Source organism: Poecilia latipinna, unplaced genomic scaffold (assembly GCF_001443285.1).
Source record: "Poecilia latipinna isolate Pla-1442-1.1 unplaced genomic scaffold, P_latipinna-1.0 Scaffold496, whole genome shotgun sequence".
NCBI lineage: Eukaryota > Metazoa > Chordata > Actinopteri > Cyprinodontiformes > Poeciliidae > Poecilia > Poecilia latipinna.
In genome coordinates this window covers 28,062-52,065 of record NW_015113112.1, presented here as the reverse complement: position 1 = coordinate 52,065, position 24,004 = coordinate 28,062, and the positions used below count along the sequence as shown (strand labels likewise).

Genomic DNA, 24,004 nt, shown 5'->3' with positions numbered 1-24,004 from the left:
TTTCTCATGTCAAAATAGAAATAAAATAGAACAACTACAAAGGACAGCGTTAATCTGAGAATCAGCCAAGATGTAAAAGTAACTCAGGAAGAGCTGCACAGATCCATGGCTCAAATGGAGACTCTACAAATCTGGTATTTTGAGAAAAAGAAGCAGGAAGAAACCATTGCTGCAGGAAAACCTTAAACTGAACCATTTAGAGTTTGCCTTTAGATAAGTAGGGGGCAGTTTCCATGCGAGAAGATGCTCAGGTCAGGACAAAATAAAATGTACATGCAAATCATCATGTGTGACAAAAAATAACATTGTACAATAAACTGAATGCACCATGCCAATGCCGAAACATGTTGATGGAAATATAGTGCTGATTTTTTTTCTTTTGTTACTTTTCTGCAAAGATCTTCCTCATGTAAAATGTAAAAGTTTGGCTTGTATGTTATGGCACAGGTATTTGTGCAAGTGTGCTTGTGCCATCAGGTATGGAAATAATGTGCAAATCCACATATTCACCACTTTCCAGAAACACAGTCAGGACATGAAAAATGGGCTTCTTCCAAAAGATATCGTATGAGTGCAAACTTGAGCATAGAAACCCCAAGATGAGAGTGTTTTTGTTTTTTTTTTTTCCCCCTCATTACTATGCATGATGAGGTTTTCTGAGGTAAACCTGCTGCTCTCTTCAAATCCATACAAGTCTCAAGAAACTCGTCAGCTAAAGCCTATGCAGCGTTACATAACCGTTTTCTCTGTGGTTCATCCCACATCAAGACACAAGAGGGAGAAGATGAATGTGTCAACATTTTTACAAGTAATTTACATTTCTGTTATTAAAGCAAGGGCTCCTGCATAAAATTACAGAGGTGTGTGTGTGTGTGTGTGTGTGTGTGTGTGTGTGTGTGTGTGTGTGTGTGTGTGTGTGTGTGTGTGTGTGTGTGTGTGTGCGCGTGCGTACTCTTGTGAAAGCTTAATTTCCCCCGTTTCTCCCACAGACCCTGGAATTAGAAGGAAGAGCAGCAATTGTTCTCAATGAACATAATGAGGTTGTATTGTAATGTTTGGATATACCCAAGCTGCTGCCTCACTTCCTGTTAAATCGCGTCTGGGTCCCTGGTTTTCTGGCTTCAAACAATGTTTGCTAATGAGATCTTCCTTAAAACCTCCGTTATCTATCCAAAATGTACAGCAGCTAGCAAAGGAAAAACTCGTGTCAGACACCCCCAACAATATGATGCATGTTTTTTCCACACACACACACACATACATACATGCCAGGAAAAGCAGCATCCCAGAGGCGGGACTAGCATTTGGAGAACTATTCGTATTAGAGCTACAACGAAGAAAGCAAGGGGTTCATTTGGCAGCTGGAATCTTTTCTAACTGGTTAATTCTTTTTCTGACAGCAGATCATTATGAAGTTAGCTCTTCATAACCATCTCAGAATCTCTAGTTGTGCTTTTTTCTTCTTTGTCTAATCACCCTGCTGATGCCTAACAGGTGCTGACACCAACACACATTCACATTAACTGACACAATAAGGAGCTTAGAGTAAAAGAAATCGTCATTAGTGCTGAAGGCAGAGACGCCTGTTTATTGTAATCCAATTTGAAAATAGAGGCTGAGAGCAATAGGAGAATAAAACACTGTAATGGTAATGATGGTGGCCAAATGCCTGTGAGGGAGGCAATTGCTGTTCTTGTTCATTAATGCAAGATGGAGGACAAGTGGCTTTTGTGTGGAGTCTGATAATTGTGAGAACAAAGAATCTGAGCGGCTGTGTGTGGAAGCACTTTGGCTTCATAATGCACCAAATAAAGGCAAAGCTGTCTGTTGTCTCTCAACAACCTGAATAAGCCATACTCATCTAAAAGGTGGCGGAGGGTCAGATTGGGAAAAGTTTTCAGATATGGCATTTTAAAAAGGCTTCTTTGAGCAACTCATTGAACTGTGAGATGCAGCGTTTCAAGACAAAGTGGGTCAGTGGTTAAGACTTATAGTAATTTAGTGGCGATTAAATTAGTGTAATGTTAAGTGGCTTGTTATTCTACATTTTAGTCTTTTGGTTTGCTGCAACAGAATCTATGGGTTTATTAGCATCAACGGTTTGTCCTCGTTAATCCACCCAGCAATGCAACAAACCTGCTGACAAAATAATCTGCAAGTGTTTCATCTTCAGGCAAATTAACCCGACAAAGTCATAACGAGTCAGCGACTTACATCCACAAGACCCGACCCCTCGCTAGTGTAGGTGAAGTGTTTTTGACGTTTTCATCGGTAACTGAAGTGTAGTGCATTTGAAGTCTGCCGTGAAAATTGAAATGCCATTTATTATGACTTGTGGGTATTCTGGATTCTCACTTGAATGGTGATTAGGGCGCTCTGAAGATCAGGGGATATATTTCCAGCTCCACTATAAATTAATATAAGACTTTAAGCCTTAGTGCGTTTGTTATTTTCTGGATCCACTCCACACCTAAAAGAGTTACTAAATAAATTCAATATTTCTGAATGAAGCTTACATATTCTCCCTGTACATGCATGGCTGTCTCTCCCTCCAGAGTGTACCCCCTTCCAATAAACGCTGGAGATAGTCACCAGTCTCTTTATGACCTACACAGGCATAAGTGGTTGGAAGAAGTCAAAGGTGCGATTGATTGACTGAAGCCTCATAAATTGAAGTGATTCCCTGCCCTGGTAACTTTTAAATGAACACAACTAAAGTGGAACCAAATTATTCAATCAAATTGCAATTACATGGTTTCCAAATAATGCACAGTATTAGGATCATGAGATAAAACATGACATCATTTTGCATTTGTTCATTGTAACAAGTGATTGCCAGACAGACAGAGGTTCTATGTCAGATTTATGTCTTATAAATAATTTCTAGCAGTGAAAAAGATGGACTAAATTAGTGGACAGTTGATGAGACATTGTCTTGGTCCATCTATTATTTACAGTCCATGGTTAGGTGTCGATATGATGGTGTGCAGCACAGTGAAGAGATGGTTTCTCTAAAAGTGTGAGTCACAACTTGAAATAATACGGCACCTTCCTGGGTTTTTGAATTTAACTAAAAGTCACTCATGTGTGTTCGGTAAATCCATGACTGTGACTTTTTAAGAAAGGAGTCCCATATTAAAGTGTTGAGTTGTAAAATCTTACAGCATTTGTTTACCCCACAATGATTGATTGTTTAGTTTAAAAAAAATCCAGAGGTTTCTGAAAGCTGATGGTGACTGATGAAAACATAAGGTGGGGATCACTGAAAGTCAAGTGGAATCAGGAACCTGACATTTCCAAGCAATCAGTGTGACAGAGGTGGTGATATTTCACTTTGAACCAAACTGGTTGACGGACCAGCAGGACCCTCAAGATGACAGCCCCCTGAGAACCTCCTCTGAATGGCTGATCTGCACCCCGATTTTTTTATTCCCCCCCATCAGTACTTCTTTCTCCCTTCTCCCCTGTGCACCCTTGCTCTCCCATCTCTATTTTCAGACGCACACATCTTTCCCCACGTTCCTCCTCACTCGCTGCAGCGGCGGGGAAATCCCTTGAAGATGCCGCTCCATCAGTAATGATTTTCTGCTCAGCTGAGCAATGAAAGGTACACATGCACCCTCCCTGCCTGGCTCTCTCCCCAACCTCTCCTCTCTGTGCAAACCCCCCATCATCTATCCCTCAATGCATCTCATTAAAGTTTTAAAGTGAAGGTAAGCCAGCACATCAGTGCGTTCCTCCATCCTCCCACTCCAACCTCGCTAAACTTCCGCAGCCCATCCCTTCCTTGCTTGTTTTCGCCGCACTTCTCAATCCTCTCATCTCACGTTTTAGACAATATTATAAAATTAATGGCAAGGGGAAAAAGTGTTGTGAAGCATACAGGGGGCAACAATTAAAGGCTGGAAATGCATCGTGTCTGCATTACTTTGGGCACAGAAAGTGCAAGTGAAGGAGAGGAAGAAAATCTCAATCTTGTGTCAAAGAAATCTTTTTTTTTTTTAAAATGCTTTAACATCTTAACTGTGGATATTTATCTCGATTAGGAACACAAAATAATATTGTTTATACTGCAGAATAAATGTATTTACAATCCCCCAGAAATGTGTATTTTCTAAATGATTACAGTTTTAGCATGGGAAGGCTGATTACTACAAATAATTCATGTGAAATGCAGCACGAGACTTTATGAAAATTACTTATGATAAAAAATGCATCCATAATTTCACTGAGAACAAACATTCTGGCTGCAAGGAGAATGATGTATTTTGTGTTCCTTCAAGGGCTGCCTCCTAATGACGCATTTCCCTCCTAGTCCCCATTAATTTAACCACAAATTGTTTGAATATTTTTTTTAATCATTAAAAATGCAGCTTTATTACATTTTACTTCTGTGTTATACAACACATTTTAGCAAGTGAGAGCCAACGAGAGCAATGATTTGAACATATAGCTTTAAGTAGAATTAACTATGTATTTAAAAAAATACATTTCATAAGACTCTACTAGAAACATTTCCACACTACTTACAAATATTTTCAATTATGGTTTAATTGTATGTATTGTTTAATAGTTTGTCTGGTTTAAATTACATTCGTCTTGTTTTGAACAACATCTACACATCTACAATGAAATTAAATTAAACCGAGACAAAAACAGGCACACCATTTCTCTAAACATTTAAATAAATTATTATTCTACACAAAGAATGATTGCATTCAAAAGCCAATAAGAAACTAAAACACTTTATCTTAACTCTGTGTCATGTCTGTCTGCTTTTCATGCTTGTTGCTGCTGATTCCTAGGAAATCTCACAGCGTATCCAAATCTCCAGTTTATCATCACCTAAATATTTCAGTGAGGATGAAGTAAATACTTTAGACAGATCCAGACTTTAAAAACACTGAAAATCTCTCATAAACTGGCTCAGTGTCTTGTTAAAAAGTTCAGGAAAAAGGAAATTCTAGGGGTGAACTGATCAATCGGCCCAGATTTCCTTAATTTTAGGAAATCTGTGACCGGTTGATACTTAAATGTGAAGCAGATCTTATCTACCTCTGCAAAGGTCTAAAAATCGGCCACTGTGCTCTACTGATCTGCTATGAGAGAAGGATGACTGATAGACCCAGCCATCAGGTCATGTTCACACGGTGGGCAATTCAGCAACTTTCTTGCTATATTTAGCACCGTTTCAGACAATAATATCAGTATCGGCCAAAATCGGAATCGATAGGTCAATTTTTTTAAAGTTCAGCGATCAGCCAGAAAACGAAAATGAGTGCACCAACAGAAAAATCATAAAATTCTCAGAATAAGTCAGTAGAGGAGAAATGGAGGAAAAAACAACAACAACAACAACAAAAACAGCAGTTCCTGAGAAAATAGTGATAGTAAAAATACACTGGCTGAAATCATGAAGAAACCATCCAATGCTTTAAATAACTGTTCCTAGGGTTTCAAACTGGTAAGCTTTGTGTTTGATTTCATCTTGTTTACATAGTAAATCTGAGCCATTTCGGGTGAAGGGGAGCCTCACAGCTGATTAACATACCAGGCTTTATTGGCTGTTCAGACACTTTTGTTTTAGTTTTGCAAATCTGAAGTAAATTCGTGGGTCATTAACATCCCCATCGCTCACTTTTCATTAACCATATTTTTTCAATACAACAGTCTTAAAAAATTGTTAATGTCAAGAGATTATTATGACTAAAATAATTGTAGCAGCTCTCATTTCTTGTATATAAAAAGAAATCTAGAATAAATCTGAGTACATCAATCATCAGTAAATACATATTTAGAAGTTTCGAAGACTTATAAGACTAATTTAAAGTAAATTAACTTATTTTATACTTATAGACTAAACTAAGCTTAAGGAGGACGTTTCACATACATTGAATATATACATCACTATTAACACTTCAGTTTGAAGTCAACTGAAAGTGTTCCCTGATGCCAAACCAGAGGCTTGAAAAGAAACACAAACCTGACCTCGACAGGGTCTTTGATAGACGGGCTCAGGCCCAGATTTGCCACGAGCACCGTAATATTAATCTTTTTTAAGGATTAATTCAGCCAGTAACACCCAACAGCCTCTCAGCGACCAGTTTCATGAAAGTGAACGCTGGCAACTGATCAATATTAATGGCACAGAAGTGAGACCTCATTATGCTGAAGGTCATGGCAGGAGGTGGATTTAGAGCAGAGGAAGATGAACAAAACTCCTGAACATTTGTGGCAGAGCAGAAATATTTGTCTAGCTGTATGACACCCCCTGAAGGCAACACGTCATTCCCACTTACATGCTTTTCAAAAAGTTTGAAATTTAAAGCGAAAATTTGTTAAATAGTCCCTGCGACTTTCAGTGTCGACAAAGTGAAATCAGTCATTAAAATGCAAAAAAAAAAAAAAAAAGGTCCGGGGAAGTACTGATTTATGGCACCAAAGGGGCTTTGAATGCAGCAGATAGAGACTGTATCTGGGCAGGCAGTGAGGTGCATTAATGATGAGCCGATCACCTGCTTTTTACAGTTTTCATGAGAGTGGAAATCTCTTAAACCCAGTGAGTAATGACTGAGCCCAGGCACATGGGGGAGGGGAACGCTTCAGCTTACTCCTATTCTCATCGCTCAAGTCACATAAGACACGACGCTCCGTCAGGAGACAACGAAAAGTCAAATGTTAATATTAATCAGAACAATTATTTGTTTGAGCGTGGCTGTGCACCTCTTCACATCGTCTTCTCTTTATCAGTTTTGGCTGGATGTGCTTTGATCGGGTGTTTTTCAGTTTTTGACGGAGATGAAGTTAACCTCAGCTGATGTGTGCAACACATCAGACAGCATGTTATGGGGGAGACCTGCTAATGCCTAAAACACCAAGCTTTTCCACGCTGCATAGGAACCCTGTACTCGGATTGATAGAAAGAAAGGGGCAAAAAAAACACCAGACTATTGCAATGAATTTACCCAGGCTGGCATCAGCTGATGAAAGACTTTCAAAATCCATGAAAGTAACTCGCTGCGTCTGGCAGATATTACAATGCTGTTAAAATGTGCTCATAAATGCAGCAAAATGAGATGACGCCATATAATTGCCTGTGAAAACATGATATAGATGCTTTTACGGAACATTTGTACAGCAAGCTGTTAGGTTTGTATGACAACTGTGAGCCAACATCAAGAAAAAAAAAAAAAAAGAATGATTTTAAACATAAATAATTTATCATTTACTACTGTATTCAAAGCCTGGGTTTGCGTGCTGCTATTAGCTGATGTAAACCACACATTCACAGCTGATGTGTGTGTGATGCAACCTGTGCTCTCCGGAGCTTCAGCTCAAACTTCCATCATTACAGTCTTTTGAATGATGCATCGTAGTGCATTTACATCAGGCCACTGTATCAGCCAAGCCTGAATATCTTCCACCTATTCCATTTTCTTTTTTTTGTTTTTTTTTGTTGAAGCTTTCTCTGTGGGAATGATCACCCCTGCATCACTGCAGATGGTGTCGGTCTACATTTTTCATCACAGCTGAATATTCCTCATCAGCTGAATACTGAGCAGCAGCAGCTCGGAGGAATGGCTGCTCTGTGCACAGCATGCATGACAGCGAGCCGAGGCAGTGATTGGCAAACATAAAAATAAAACTGAATAAATAAAACATCCCCGGCACGGTCAAAGTGGAAAGAAAAAAGTTTGCCGTTTTGCACAATTCTCGGGAACACAACGCGTCTCGTTAACAGATGAAGTAAATAAAAATGATACGGAAGAATTAAAATAAAGAGTGACCAGAGGATCGTTAAAGAAACCCCTTTTAAACAAAACTCATCATTCTGAGGGAAAGATCTGCCTGACAGAAGAGACAGAAAAGTGTGAGTCATTACCATCGAAGTGCGATTTTGATGGGTGTGGTGAGGCAGGAGGTGAACAGGTCAGCAGGGAGGTCCGGGTTCATGGGCAGCAGCTCGTTTGCCTCGCACGCAGCCAGTTGGATGCAGTTCTTCATGGAGGGCGGAAGCGGCATCTGTGCGAGTGGGTGGCTGGGATTGATGGCCGCAACCTGAACAGACATACAACAGGTCAAAAGCTGTTTGGAGATTTATTTTTGACTAGCAGGTGGGCGTTTGTGTATATCCATCCAGAGCAGGTTCCACATTTGCAAATACATCAGGTAATCGATCTCGACGGGGAGTCTGGTTTTGAGCTCCAAAGCAGCGTTTTATTGAAGCTCCTCCACCACCTGACCAGCTCTCTCAGGAAATAAACAACAGAGAGGGAAAGAAGCTGCTAAACCGACACCGATTTATTTAAAATGAATCTTGCTCTCATCTGTCAGAGTGAGCATTGCTTTCAATATTACACTTTGGTTCTCTGATGCTGGTTGTGATGGAATGGCGGGGGGTGAGGCAGACGTACCGCATTAGTGTAAAATCACTGACTGAAAATGACAAAACACATTTTAGGCCGAAAACAAAAAATGAATGAGTGCAGATATAGTCCACACAAAGGTACACCGATAAATCGGCCCTGTGATTACATGAAGAAACAATGTTATCCACCGTATCTACTTCCAGAAAGATCTGAAAATCAGCCACTGTCCTTTCATGCTTTGCTGTGAGAGGACTGACAGACAGACCTGCCCTCCAGGTTATAAATACACATATGTGATTAACAATACTCATACAGTTAGCTAGAAGAAGAAATAAGTAGTTCTTATCATCACTTTTATCATTATCACAACAATAGTAGAAAATATAGAGATAAAAATGTAAGTAACCCCCTGGATACAACTTTTAAACAACATCAAAGGGAATTCTGAAGTGTGAAAATTAAAACATTTCTGCAATATGTTTTCTTCTTTCCACACTTATCCATGAAGCCTGGAAAATACAGACCTTTCCATAAGTTATCAGACTGCCCAGAAAGCCTGGGTGCATCAATCTGTAAACTCATGATAAGTTGTGTGTTGCAGACACAATTAGCTGGAAAAACATATAAAAGATGCAAAGTGAGAGCTGAATTACTGAAACTTAGAGGAAAAGAAAAATCTAATCTCTGAAGCAAACAAGACAGTTTATGTGGAGTGATGAGCACAAATGTGCAACAGGTGATGCCTTTAGCACCTAGTCACCACCTACATTAGTCTGCTCCGGTGTCTTTCTTGCAAGCTGTTTGCTCTCGTGAGACTCGCCATCAACTTGCTGCTGATAAAATCATGAGAACAACAGTTCTCATGACCGGATGATCATCGGAGCAGAAATGTATCAATAAGCAAAACCCATTCAAACAAAGACTTGCAGCATTGATTATTCAACACAGTCCCTGCAGACTGAAGAGTTGCTTTTAATGTTTCTAAGCTGTGTTACAGTGATGATGCATTTAGACTGAAAAACAAGAGGATGGCAAAAGGAAAAGCATCTCATTAAAGCCAAAAACATTTGCTGTCTTAGGAGTATTTGTTAAGCAATAAAAGTTGATTCCTTTTTTTTTTTTTTTTCCCATTGCTGCACAAAAGGCGAGCTGAATATCCTGTTGCATAAATTATATAGCACCGTTTTCCACCAGGCAAAAAACTTGGCAACAGATTCCTGTGAGAGAGAAAAAAAAAAGTGTTTAGGGAAACGGGTGAAGTTTTGTCTGCCCCTCTACAGGCGGTCTGTGAATGGAAAACAATAGTCCTGTTTATTCTGGGAGCCAACTTACGGAGCTATTTCTACATCCCGGGTCGGGGAAGTCAATACTTGCAAATGTGAGATTTGGAGGAGGCGTGCCCATAATGTAAAACTTTAATTGTATTTGGAGCTCCTGACTATTTATAGGCTGATTTTACTGAAGGACTCCTGGTAAGTTTGATGATGGGACTTCTACATAGTTTGTTTGTAGAGCTGACTAGACTTTAATGAGCGCTGGAACTTAAACAGAGGCGGAAAGCCAAACCTTCTCTTATCATCCTGACTGTGATGGCATGCTTTTTTTTTTTTTTTTTTTTTTTCATTGTGAGTCTTTATTCTGGTGAGAAATCAACCATTAGAGATGCTATTCTTCCTACCAAAAATATAATTAACTGCTGGGGGATGAAAAAGCAATTTTGACAGGAAAATAAAACAACTTATGACTACAATTAGAGGCATTGGACAATTAAACACAAATGATGGTTGATTAAGTGAAAAACAATTAATAATGCAATTAATTAAAATTAACTACATCATTATTAGAATCCTCACTATTAAGAACCAATAAAAATGTCATATGTTGTGAGTTTAGAGATTGTATTCTGTATATCTCAAGCAGCCTGTTCTTCTCCTCTAATCTCTGATTTCAACCACTCTACTGCCACTCATAGGATATTTTCAATGTAAACTTTTGAAATTGTTGTGTTTAAAATTCTCAGCAGATCAGTTTCTAAAATACACATTAAAAATAAAAATAAAAATCACAAAACCCCCCTCTATTTTGAAACCTGGTTTAAATTTCAGTCGTCTGGGTCTTCATCCCCAAATGCATTAGGCTGCTCTCATGTGTAATATAACATCTCAGATTAGAAAATCGGTTGATAAAGAGAGACTTAAGAGAATTTCTTTAAATTGAAGTACAACATATTTGAAACAGAGATGCAAAGTGCTAAAACTCCTCTGTGTCTGCAAACACTTTAGGAAAATCAGGGAGCCAAGGAGGAAGAGCTTGGTTAATCAATTGGAAAAAGTGACAGTGCAAAGTGTTTTTGTCAATTTATGTAAGAAAAAAAAAACAGGGTCTATTTATCCACTAATAAATCTTAAAAGTGTATGTGACAGCAAGCTTATATATATATATATATATATATATATATATATACATATAGGTTTTAATAATGGAAAACAGAATGGTGTGTCCATCATCTCCAAGTTAACAGTCATTAAAATGAAAGAAGCTTGAATATCAGAGTTGATGCTGAAATTATAGCATCCACACAAAATGAACTACATTCCAACTAAAAAGACTGAAGACACCATCCACACTCTAGTCTGCTTATTTATTTATATACAGGATTATAAATGACTCCACAGTGCATCGACTAATACCTGCATTTAAATGTAACGTCACAATTTTCCTTCCACACTGCCACACACCCATCCAATCTATGAAGATGTTTCACTGTGAACATCTTCACTTGCAAATCAGTCAAACCTATAAAAATCTGTGTCCTTCTGACCAAAAACATCCATAATGTCAAAGTGGCTGAAGGCTGTTTCAGCCCTCAGTTTTCAGCGTTGCTCCTGAGCCGTATGAACAGGTTAAAACCGGCTCATTAGATCAGGGGATGCATGCAAACCACCTATGAAGAGTGGTACTGACAGTAAGCTTCAGCCCCATTCAGCTAGACGTGCTACTACTGCACAGGTATAAACAGAGTGTTTATACCTGTGTCTTAGAGCAGAGCTGCTGTGAAACAGTCAAAGCTGGATGCATTATAGCTTAAAAAATTCCTACTTTCACCTCGTGCTGTGAAACCACTGGAGATTTGCTCTGGAGAGAGCATGCAGTGTGATTTGTGATGCACAACCAATAGCAACAGACTCTTGGTGAAATACAACAACAGCATAAAAAATCGGAGGTTTTGTCACAGATACCAATAAACGTAAGAGGAAACTATTTCATTTTGCTCGTTCAACTGCAGCTTCCAGTAGAGCTTATTAAACTTTAAAGATATCCTTGTAATGGAGCTGCATAGATTTATATAGGAACACTTTATTGTTGTATATGCTGCTCTTTACAAGTCCAATAACTCATTAATAGGCTCCGTAATAGAGGGCCAAAAAAGGAGGGTGAAGCCCAGATCTCATTACTTTATGTATTTAACACATAGCTCTAACAGTGGCTCTGCACACATGAATAAATAATGATATTAAAAAGAAAAATTGTCTCAACTAATAAGAGCGGTGGCAAGGTGTGCCACTGTCTTCCTTCCTGTTGAATCAAACACATTTCTCTCTCCCCTTTGAAGCGCTTTGCGGGCGCGTACAATTGGTGCCGCTCAGATGGATTTCCGCCAATCTTGTTATGACATAATTCCTCCTTCGGCTAATTAGGAGATCCTGCTTGCGGAGAAATAAATCAGAAAGTAGTGCGTGCGTCTAATGCCTCTCGGTGCGTTAGCCTAAGAACATCATCTGGTGAAAGAAAGCGTGTCGCTGCCAGCCATGATAATCCTGACGGTAAACACAACAGCACCGCCGGCACAAGCTGATTAATGCCAAGCATCCACTGTAATTATCACATTAGCATATTGTAATCTGGGAAATTACCATGAAAATCATAATGACAGCCTTTTTTTTTTTTTTTTTTTTTGCTTTTACTGGGGACAATACGGCAGGATATAACTGTTGAAGACTCCTCTTTTTTCCCCCCATAAATGCAACGTTAAATTACAAAACTAATTCTTCACAGGAAGAGGATTTCAGATGTTCTCAGCAGAAGAGAGCTGCCATGTGAAACGCTAATTGAGAACTACGGTTTAAGAGCTATGCATGCATTATTTATTGCAATATTACATGAGGGGGCGGGAGGAGAAGGTTTAATGTTAGCGTACTGGAAACAGCAAAACCACAACACACACACAAACATGAGTACACCCAGAGAGCAGTAGCTGTAAGAGCTGCAGTGATTCCTTATCAACATCACACACACTTTACTCCCTGCTAATGCAACAAGCATGTTCACTGAGTGCTCACAGGAAGTGATGAGATTTTTAAAAGGAAGCAGGTGGCCCTATGGCTGTGCACTCAGTACACATCTCTTACACACACACAGATGAACTGCATGGTCCACATGAGGTCCATAATACAGAAATGGGAGGAGGTGATAAAACACACCCCTCCCTCTGTCATGCCTCCCTAATCTCACCCAGCACTTGATCTGCATCACAGCGTTTTCGAGTAAAACGGTCCCTGGTGAAGTCAAGCTTGTCGTTCTGGGCGAGAGCTGAGAGGCGGTCCGTTTCTCGGTGCTGTGTGGTTGGATGACTCTGCTTGGGACCAGTGATGTGCAGAACGAATGTGTTGCAACACAGAGACTATCTGTGCATGTTGAGGAGGACAATCCCCCCTTACAGCAACGCACTTCTTGAACTTTTTAGAAACTGGGACAAAAGAGCTGCAAGGTTCAATCTGTTTTTGTCCATTTCTGTACAATAGATCAGGGGAAAAAAGAAGAATTTCAATCAAAGTTATGGGGAATTGTACTCCATGTTTTTTGCAGCTCCTATGACGTATTTTCTTCCAGAATTGTTCTCCATTTGTCTTTTCTGCGTTCCTATCATCTCTGACCAGCTTCCCTGTTCCTGCTGAAGAAAAGCATGCCAGTAGCATGATGCTGCCGCCACCACGACTCACTGTGGAGAGGTATTTAGACTGATGTGTGGTGTTAATCTTCCACTAGACATTACACTCTGCATGTCAGACCAATCCCCTGTGACAAACTGCGAATCGATTTATAAATTTAAGCTTTTTTTTAGATAATGACTTTCTTTTTCTTTCACAGATGAACAGTGCTTCTAAAAATTCTCCCCAAATTAACCCCTGACCTGTCTGCTATGGCTTTTGACCTTTGTGACGCTGTGGCCTTCATAGACTAGCAGTAATTTACAAATAAATTACTCACAGATTGATTCTTCCATAGCTTAGTGACTTCTGACAGCTTACACTGGATTTCATTTTCTGTACCAAAGTAAGTATTCAGAAGAGGCATGGATACTTTCACGAGGCTCTGTTGATCCTCTCCTGAAAGATTGGGAGCTATTTGGAAGTCACCACCTTTATGCTAATCTTCCATTACATCACCCTATTACATACTTCCTGTTAAAGAGAGTGGAAAGTGCAGGTACCAAAGAGGAAAAGTGATATTGCGTATGGATATTATGCAACTTCCCATGCATCCAACTAAATTACTCCTTGAGCTTACTTCCTGCATAAATCCAACGGCTGAATCTGAAAGCTTTGGGACTGAAAACTTATTATGCAACGACGCAGGAAATCTCCTTAAGGTAAATGGAAGTGTAAAAATGATCAATCAAACATTTGCTGCCTTGTTCCATCCCAGGCTTTATGGAATCAATTTGACAAAAACAGCACCGCAGTGTAAAAGAGGAGCGCTCTCATAAATAAACTTTCAATAGCAGTCAGAGTTTTATTTTCCTACTGGCTATTAGAAAAGGCGCCCAGTCTTTTCTGAGTAGGTACAAAGCCTATTTAATTTCCCTTTTAGACTCATTTTACATGTAAGTAGTAACATTTGTAAAACACAGCTAAATCACAACTGAACAATAAAAGCGTACATATTGGTGTAATTAAACATGAAGTCCTCATATTGTGAAAAGCAGAGGCATTAAGGAACAGATTGACAATAAGGTTTGCTGAGCTCTAAAATCTGATGTGTGAACACAAATCAAGATGGCAGTGAAAGAGAAAATCTTTCACTTTGTGACCCAGAGGATCTACTGTTGTTCACGCTTTTACTGTTGTGTTTTGACGTTTCCCTGCTGCCACACACCCAACCTGATCAATGTGTGATTAACAAGCTTCTGGATGACTTGTTTACATACTGAGAACGTCACATAGTAATTTAAATCATGTGTACTGGAGCAGAGGCTCAGAGGACCGGGATTGAAACCTACTGATCTACAGGTGTTGTGTAGAGAAGAATGATCAAAATCTTCATTTCTGTATGTAAGAGGACATGTAGGAAAAAATTAAAAGCATGTACACATCAAGCAAGAACGTCGACATTTGTCCTCCCTCCCAGGGCTACAACTTCACTCTGTTCCTGCAGGCGTTTTTTTTTTTTTTTTTTTTAGGAGTTCTCTCAGTTTTGAGGGAAAAGGTGTTTTCCCTCAAAAGAAAACACCTTTTGAGGGAATCAAAGTGCTAATTTAGTGGAGGAAAAGGTTTTTAAAGCATGTTTACCCACAATCCTCCTATGACCTCATGAAACTCTCAGAACACAGCGGGTTAATCTGAGGGCAAACACAGGCATTGCAGCGACTCAGCAGTTTATCTGCTGCTTTCACCTTTACTTTTTAAAAGGGAGTGCATCATTCACCGTGGCTCCTCTTTGCCAACTTCCAGCTCCACACTGTACATCCTCCTATTTCCTCACTGACGTTTTTTTTTTTTTTTTTTTCCGTTAATCTACAGTTTGGCAAAAACTTCTTTATGAATAATTAAAATAAATGACAGCGCCATCTCATCAGGCATTCACATTGCTAGTTTCAGCCAGAGGAGAAAAGATGAGACAACATAATAAAAAAGGTGAAGTGTTGAAAAGACTGAAGCAGTGATGGATTGCTTGAAGAGTTCCTACATATTCGTCATGTAAAAAATTCATACTTTGAGACTGAAATTTCCCAGGAGTCAGGCGTTCTGGATGGATGGATGGAGCAAGAGCAGGATAACAATGGAGAAACGACGCTAGGAAAGAAGGAAGCACACCAGGAAGAAAGGAAGGATGATACACTTATGAAAGGGCAGGAGGAAGGAGAGGAAGGACAGATAGAAGAGAAGTAGGACAAAATGAAGGACAAGTGGATAGGAGGAATAACAAGGAAGAAAAACAGCAAAAGGAAGTATGAAATTAGTGAAATTAGAAGGAAGAGAGGATGGAAATAAATAAGAAAGATGGAATAAAAGGAAGAATCAAGAGAATTAATGACATGAGAAAAGGAACAAACAAAAGGACACAATGAAAGAAGGACAAAAAGTAAAGAAGGAAGGCAGGACACAAATAAAAAGGAAGGAAAGCATAAAATACACAAGGAAAAGAGATGGAGGACAGGAAGGAGGAAGAAAAAATGAAAGAAAATAAAGAAAGGATATAAAGGATAAACAGTAGGACAGAAGAAAAAGGAAAAGTAATGAGGGGAAGAGGAAATTCACAAGGAAGAAAAGAAGCATTACAGGACATGAGAGGTAAAGGAAGGACACGTAGGAAGAAAAGAAGAACGGACATGAGGAAAGATAGAAGGAAAGGGGGAAAAGGACATGATAGAGGAAGATAGGACAGAGGAAAGGAAGAAGAAAGAAATTAAGGACAGAAAGACAGGGAGAGAAAAATGAGACACAAGATTGAAATAGCATTTAGTCTATGGGAAAGAAAGCAAACATCTGATAATATAAAAAAATGTATTCAAATCTTGAAAACTAAAATTAAAATCCAGACATTCCCACACTGTGTGGAAAGTTTGTATTTATGGATAAAGGGAACAAACCAAGTCCTTCAGATCCAGCTGAGAATCATAACTCGACACCATTTTGGTTTGACTTCCTCAACTTCTGTACAGGTCCTGTGTGCTCAGTAGTAACGCTGCCCATTTCTAATAACTCCAACACTTCATCTCGTTCTATCTGACTGCTCGCTAACTCTGTGTTTGAAAGACTCGTCTCATATTTTAGAATGTCGTCCTCTCCTGTTAAATCCCAGCTTGTATTTCATTGCTCCTGTGCAGCAACATGTCGTAAACCATGAATGGTTTTGCAGAAGCTCCCTCACCTCCAGCTCCTGTTCTCTCTGCAGGGCGAACTGCTTAAACGACTTGACGATAATTCCCGCGTTGGAGCAGTCGTAAACGAAAATGGACGGGCTCCCCATCCACGTCTGCAGGTCGTAGATGGACAGCGGGATGTATTGTGTGTAATTCTGAAAAGCAGAGGGAGATGAGAGGGGTGTGAGATTTGGTGCATCGTGTTGCTGCTGATAAGTCACTTTTATAGATTTCTACATTGTTCAATTATTCACCAGGCATCTGCTTGATGGAAACCGCTGATTAAAGAAGTGGGGAAAAAAGGGTTGAAAACGTGCAAGTGATGCAAACATGCAGAGCGGAGGAAGTTCATTTATTATATTGGAAATGTACACAGGAAAGACACAAAATCTTACTAAGTATTTTTGATCTACGTAGTTTCTAGTGCAAAATATCTCAATACCCTTGAAATAAGAAATAAAACAACTTACAAGTAACTTCTCAGCAAGATATATGAGCTTGTATTAAATCAATAATTCTTCAATATTGATGGAAATGTGCTAATCCCACTGGCAGATTATTTCACTTGCCAGTGGAATTAGTAATTATTTACTTAAAACAAGCTCCTATATCTTGCTGAAAAGCTACTAATAGGTTAGTTTAGTCCAATTTCAAGGGTACTAAGATATTTGCACTAGAAACTAGACCAAAAGCACTTGGTAAGATTTTGTGTTTTCACAGTTTAACTTTATACACGACCAGTTGATGTTTAGGTGCAACTGGGAGCACTGCAGCGCTTCAGAGGAAAAAGATAAAGATGTAAAATAAACAGATTCATTTCCATAAACTTCAATTCTGGCAAGAAGTTAATTTATTTCAGGGGCTCAATCTGTGGTTCTGCTTGGGTGTTAAGAAATCCCAAGCTTCTTTAAGGGCCCCTCTGCATTGTTGCCTCTGGTGCGTCTCGTCTTCCCCTAGAAAATATTCCACAGGCTCTTCGGGTTCAGGTCATGGAGTTTGATGGCCAATCAAGCTGGTATAACATGTTTGCTACAGACTTTATCAGGTCCTTTAGCAGTGTGAGTAAGTATGAGGTCTTGCTAGAGGATGAAATCAGCATCTACATGAAGCTTGATTTTGGATGCAATAAAACATTTGGATGAACACCAGCAGATGCTTCCAGAGTCAGCACTGACTTTAAAATCCACTGGATTTCAAGCAACATTGATCTTGTGTCTCTCCACTCTTCCTCCAGATACTGGGACCTTGATTATCAAATGAAAAACTAAATGTAATTCTACCTTTAAAGAAAATGGTAACTGGTCCTTTTTGTCCTTAGTCCTGATTAGATACTTCTGATGTCCACTGTTCAGGAGTGGTTGAACTCATGTCCTAAATACGTCTGAGTGCAGAGGATCTTGAAGCTCTGACTTCATCTGGACTCCACACCTTGTGAATCTCCCTCATACTGGATGGGCTCTACTTGTGCTTCACAATCCTCTCAGCAGCTATCCCTGCTGATTGTGCCCTTTTTTATCCACACCTCTTCCTTCCACTCAACTTTCACATAATATGTTTAGACACAACACTCTGAAAAGTCTGCTTTCTTTTTTTTTTTTAATGATCTTTTGTGACTTTACCTCCTTGTGGTGGCTGTCTTATTATTGTATTGTCTACAATGATGCAAAGTCAGAACTGTTAATCAGTCCTGTTTTTGAGCCCATCATAGTTTAACTTTAGAGAATTCTATTGTGAATACAGTTAAATGTTCAATTAATCCAAAAAGTTTTAAAAAAAATGTATTTGTCCTGCAAACTTTGCTTTAATTCTACTTTTTTCTATCTAATCATAAAAACAAAAACAAAACAGATTATTCCCCTTTCATATACTTATTGACAAATTACACTTTTACTTAATGACTCAATATGTGTAAACTTTAAAGGTAAAACCAGGAATTCTTATGATGTCTTTTGTGTTTTCTACCTTGTTAAAAACCCAGATTTCCCCGTTGACGGTGGGCCGTGGAACTCCATGGCCGTTGTAGTGGAAGAGGACTCTCTCCTCTTTGGCGTTGCGTCTCAGTGACGTGCAAAGTTTCTTCACTTCGTCCACTGTGGGGTCCAGACTCTGTTTGTAGCGTGCCTGAAAAGCATAACAACAAAGACATCAGGACGATATACGTCTACCTTAATCTTAATACAGCTATCATCTAATCAGGCCCCAAAATGAGATCACACACAAATCAAAGGTCAAAAATATAAGAAGCAAAGTGGCACATTGCTGCATCTCCTCAAATCGCCAAATAAGCTTCTGAACATACTGGCAAATAAGTGTCTTTGTCACCGTCTGTATGTCGCCTGCTTGTTTTCTCGACCACCTATTGCGTATTTCATCTCCGACTCCACTGCTCTGGAGCCACAAAGCGTGAAGTTCATAGCAGCATTCGGCGTAACTAATCCAAGGAGATTTTACAGCCGGAGACGAGGGGAGTGTTTTTTGGGTTTTTACTAAATCAAGGGCTGGAGTGTGTGAAGCTGAAAGTGACACGGAGGTGTCAGCAGCTAGTTATGCAACAGAAAAGCTCCTTTTCTGACTGCTCTGAATCATTGTGAAGCTCAACGAAGCCCTTTTGTTGCGTAACTAACGTGGCTTTTAGTGAACAGCCTGCCTCCTGTTGACTGGATGTGAATCACAGCAGACATTTTAACGTAGACTCATCTAACAACCATCCAGCCAATACAGCTCATAAAAACAGCAAGCTGACCTTGTGGACCAACAGTTTTACTTAGCTATCTAACACAACCATCACTTTGCTCAGAACAATAACTCCCCTCCGTTTACCTGGACAAGACAAAAGAGGTTATTATATGTGTCTTGCAATTTTATTTTTTCTTGCTCTACTATTGTATCAATGATTATCTTTAGAAAAAAAAACAGTAAATGTTTAATGAAATCAATTTCTCTCACACCAAAAAAATATGTAATTATGACAAAAATAAAACCAGTTTTTTTTTTTTTTTCTGCTCTTCGATTCACTTTTATTTAGAATATATTTCAGGCAGAAAACATTTCTGGGGCTTTGATTTTTTTATTTTTTATTTTCCTTTCATCTGTTAGTTTACTATTGTTAAGATCTGTTGCAAGTTTCTTTCAGATAAAGCCACTAAAAACTTTCTACTGGAAAATGCTCACATGAAAAACAAGCAGAACTCATCTATAGATTATGAATTCTGACAATATGGAAAGCTTTGGAGTATAACTTTCTTGAAAAACTTTTTAAAAAGCATTAAGGTTGCTTGGGTAAAACTCTACCAACACATAACATCAACTTATAAATATTTGCCCATCTACTGTGCAAATAATATTTTGCATTGTGTGTAATGTTCTGCAATGTTCCTCACAATGTTTATCCGATTGTGTGGAAATATATTGATTCTTCTGAACATGTGGATGTATACTTGGACTCATTAGGCTAAAGAATAAAACCCCTCTTCATTTTTAGCTTTCTTAAACCTTTTGGTCGTCTAAATATTCAGAGTAAAAACTAGCTGGTGTTTGGACTGGACCAAAATTTAACCTAATTTGAGAAAATGAAAAACATAAAAGGTGATAAAAGTTTACATCGATGTGCAATGCCACTTTTATATAAAAACAGGGATGTGAGCATGTACTATATCCTTATACATGTTTATCTGACTCTCTAGTTATTCAAATTTGCAGTAAATATGCAGTAAATATTTGCAATTTAACTTGTATAAAGTGTAAAGTATATAAGTATATATGTAAAGTATATAAGTATATATATAAAGTATATATAAGTATATATATAAAGTATATAAGTGTATACACAGATAAAGATTTTAAAAATTATAATAAATAGCTGGAGAAAACACGTTTATTTCATTCTAAAAATGTTCTCATCACGTCACACAGATCTATGCAGTTCTTCTTGGAATGACGATGAAATGAAATCAAACAATGAGGAAACTTTGGTACAAGCAGGAAAGAAACCAGGAGCTGATAGATTCTTTTTTTAAACGAGTTACTTGAATACAAATAAATAGCTGTGCAATGTGGCTAATAAGCACCTAATGATTTATTTCAAATATGTAGAACATTTTCTTCTTCAAAACTTTCCCAAACGAGAATTGTCGAACATTTTAACAGTGTTCAATTATTCAAATAATCAACTATTTGGTGACTAAATGATTCTGGATACTGTAATCCTACCTATATCTTGTAATTTGTGAATTGCTGAATCAGAACACACACAGTTTGTCGCATCACATAAAATACAGCGGCCAAGCTGAGCAGACGCCAATATTCCTGATTCCAGTGTCCAGAGGACGACGAACAGAAGAATCATGGCGGAACTGGCAGGATAATTTAATTTGTGCATTATTGGATAAAAGCGTCTCAATTCCAACAGGTCCAACACTAATATCTGTGGCATCAAGTGGCATCTGAAGGGCATAATGGTGTTACAGTGAGTGATGGAGACAGGGTATCTAAATTACATATGAAAAAGGTAAGGCAGTATCAATTAACACTAAGAAATAAAAAGGTAAATATGAACTAAATGAAAGAAATTAAACAAGTGAAGAAAAAAAAACACAGAGGAGAATCCGACATACAGAAGAAAAAACAACTACGATGGCACACCTGGAAGTTCGGTGGATGTCAGAGAAATTTTTATATTGTTTTTTTCTCTTTTAGTCCACAAACTATTGTTTCTTCCTCGTCGGCCATGATTGTTTATTCTGATCTATTGCCTGATCTCAAGAGATTTTGTGCAAGATCTGAATGTTTGTGGCTTTACACTAAATAGTAGAGAACCAACCTGTTATATCTATGATTAGTTTGTTGTCATGTGCGGGGTCTCTTATGCTTTGAAAATCGGCCAACAATTTTAAAATCTTGCTGTGTGAATTAGGCACTAGGGTCATCGTCCATTTGGATGACCCATTTGTGCTCAAGCTGCAATGTCTTCAGATGTCACTCGAATATTTCTGAATCAAGTTATTTCCTCATAATACCATCTAATATCCCATCTACTTTCATCCAAATGTAACAACTGTCATTCTGGGCAAGCACTTCAGATTTAATTTCATCAGACTGTGTGACTCCATGGGTGCATTTGCTGACTGTAATCTGGCTTTTTATGTTGCTTTTGGAGCAACGGCTTCTTCCTCCGCATGTGGCCTTCAGCCCATAGCGGCACAGGACTCATTTCAACGAGGATAATGACTCTCACCAGCTTCAGCCGGCCTTCTTACACAGTCTTTCACTTTTCATTAAAAAAAAATATATATATATATGCACATTTGCCACTAAAACAAGTTCATTTGGATGGAAAGATGGAAATTGACACGTTAGAACTAAAATGATTCTGCAAAGGATATCTTATTTTGTGGCCAAGATAATGAAATTGTCATCTGAAAGCTGTGTTGTTTATTAACTCAAGTTAGTTTCTGACATTAAATTTGTTTGACTGAAACAGTACATGACTTTTTCTTAATAAAATCAGTTTGTAAGGAGAATACTCAGAAACGAACTGTTGACACCACAACTCCCCCCCCCCAAAAAAAAAAATAAAATAAAATAAAATATATATAAATAACGATGCCTTTGCCACTGATGGTGAAATGAAATGTACACATTCAATGAGCTGATCCGTTTTAGTTGATTCAGCACCGGATCCCTCAGAGTGACAAAGACACGAAGCCACTTTTGTCCTGCCCAGTTGTCACCGTCACCTTTAGCAGTGCACTGTTGACTTTTACCCAGAATAGTTTCTCACCGTGTCATCACCGACGTCGTGATGACTGTATCTCTGGTCCTTGACATGCTGTACAGCCCCTACCTTTCCAGGTCATTGTGTGAGTTTTCTGTTTCTGCCTTGTTTTGTTGTACTTGTGAAAATCAATGTGTGACACAAAGATTAGGCTAGGTTTCGGGAGGTTCTTCACCTTGTGTATGGTACAACTAAAGTGATTTGCATAGGAAGTTTTAGTATTAGATTATATTTATGACAAAAGACAATGTAATTTTTTAGTATAGGTCTTAGTCTTAACTTTCTATGGCTGAGGGTGTCACTGGCCTAAAAACTCGACGTAATAATTTTTCCACACATGTAGCATTGTCAGAAAGGAAGTGACATGATGTTTGTCTATAAATGCACTGACAGCTTTTCTTGGTGAAAAGATGGATTTGTGCACAAACACGTATTGTGTTTTCTGATTTTAATTCCTTGCTGGTATTTCAGTTGAATATCATATTTGTCCTTATTACAAATCTATAGTAAATAGTTCAGTCTGGAATTGTTTTTCAGTCCCAGATTCAATCCGATTATAAATATTTCCTCATGAATATTTCAGTCTGTAACCACATTTTATTGGCTAAATGCTGTTGTCTTGAGACAAATTGGTACAAAAAATTAAATCAGCCTTGGTTGCAAGATTTTGATGTAAAATGTATCTGGCGCATTAAAATACCAGATCTAGCTTGGTTTGTGTATCTGGTAGTAGTATGTAATAAATAGAGGAGACTTTAAATGTTTCCAGGAATCGGCCATTTGATTTATTTGTCTGTTTCTCTGTGGTGCTTTTACTTTCAGACGTGCCGTTTGTTCCCAGAAGATGTTGGCTGGTGATTGAGGGGACAGAGGTTGACTTTGCTCATTTCCTCTCTCTGACACATTCACTTTTCACTGTCATTAAGGGTAACCTGTGCATTAGTCCCCCCAATTTATTTAGCTGGAATACATGAGAGTGTGATCATTTAAATAAAGGTAACATCAAACTAAACTCTACAGTTGAAAGAAGATAATTGCATTTTTAAGTATGCAATTTCTGTTTCATACTTTATCATCCAAAGTGCTCGTCATTTATTTAGATATACATGGTTTCTCTGCATGAATAATTAAATAATTGAGCTTATCACGTTCTTGTTTTTTTTTTTTTTTATCATTGTATATGTGACAACCAGCAAAGCTCACCTTGCATCCTTCAGCATAACAGTCTGAATTTAATTGCATCCTGAATGCTTGTAGTGCTTTGTAAAGGTCACCTGTTCTCAGCTAGTGACATGATGATAAATGGGACCTGAAATGATACAGGGCACACCTTTAAGACGAGCGTGTTTCCTGTGTGATGTTATGTAACAGTGTTGTTTTACAGCAGCGCAACATAAAACACTTTAGAGGCAGAAGCTCCCACTGAAGATCTGCATCGCTCATAGTTCGCTTTCACCTCTTGTGGTCAAAGTTTGTGGACAGAGCTGAAAGTGAGTGTGTGAGCAAGGCACCCCATAAAAATAACCAAAAATCCAGACAACTATTGTGATGAAATTATCGAAAAGCGTCTGATCCATGGCAGACAACAGTAAAAGTTCAATCCGACTGAATGTCATGTTTACTACAGAGCATGTAATTATCTGGTTGCAAATGTTTTTTTTTTTTGTTCCCCCCCCCCCCCCCCCTTCTTTTAAATATTTTTTTTTTTTTTTTTTTTTT

General features: G+C 38.5%; 1 protein-coding gene across 6 annotated transcripts in view; it reads right to left on the bottom strand.

Moving 5' to 3' along the window:
- The window catches only part of rptor (regulatory associated protein of MTOR, complex 1), a 146,646-nt gene that overhangs the window by 99,864 nt on the left and 22,778 nt on the right, over positions 1-24,004 (bottom strand). For all 6 annotated transcript variants that reach the window (XR_001425925.1, XM_015040097.1, XM_015040100.1 and 3 more), the window contains exons 3-5: positions 18,475-18,633; positions 16,521-16,667; positions 7,883-8,058 (exon numbers count right to left, since the gene is read on the bottom strand). Coding sequence is in view for 5 of the 6 variants with exons in the window: in XM_015040097.1 (XP_014895583.1) it covers positions 7,883-8,058; positions 16,521-16,667; positions 18,475-18,633 (482 nt within the window). In the remaining variant the exon portion in view is untranslated. The remainder of the gene's footprint in view (positions 1-7,882; positions 8,059-16,520; positions 16,668-18,474; positions 18,634-24,004) is intronic.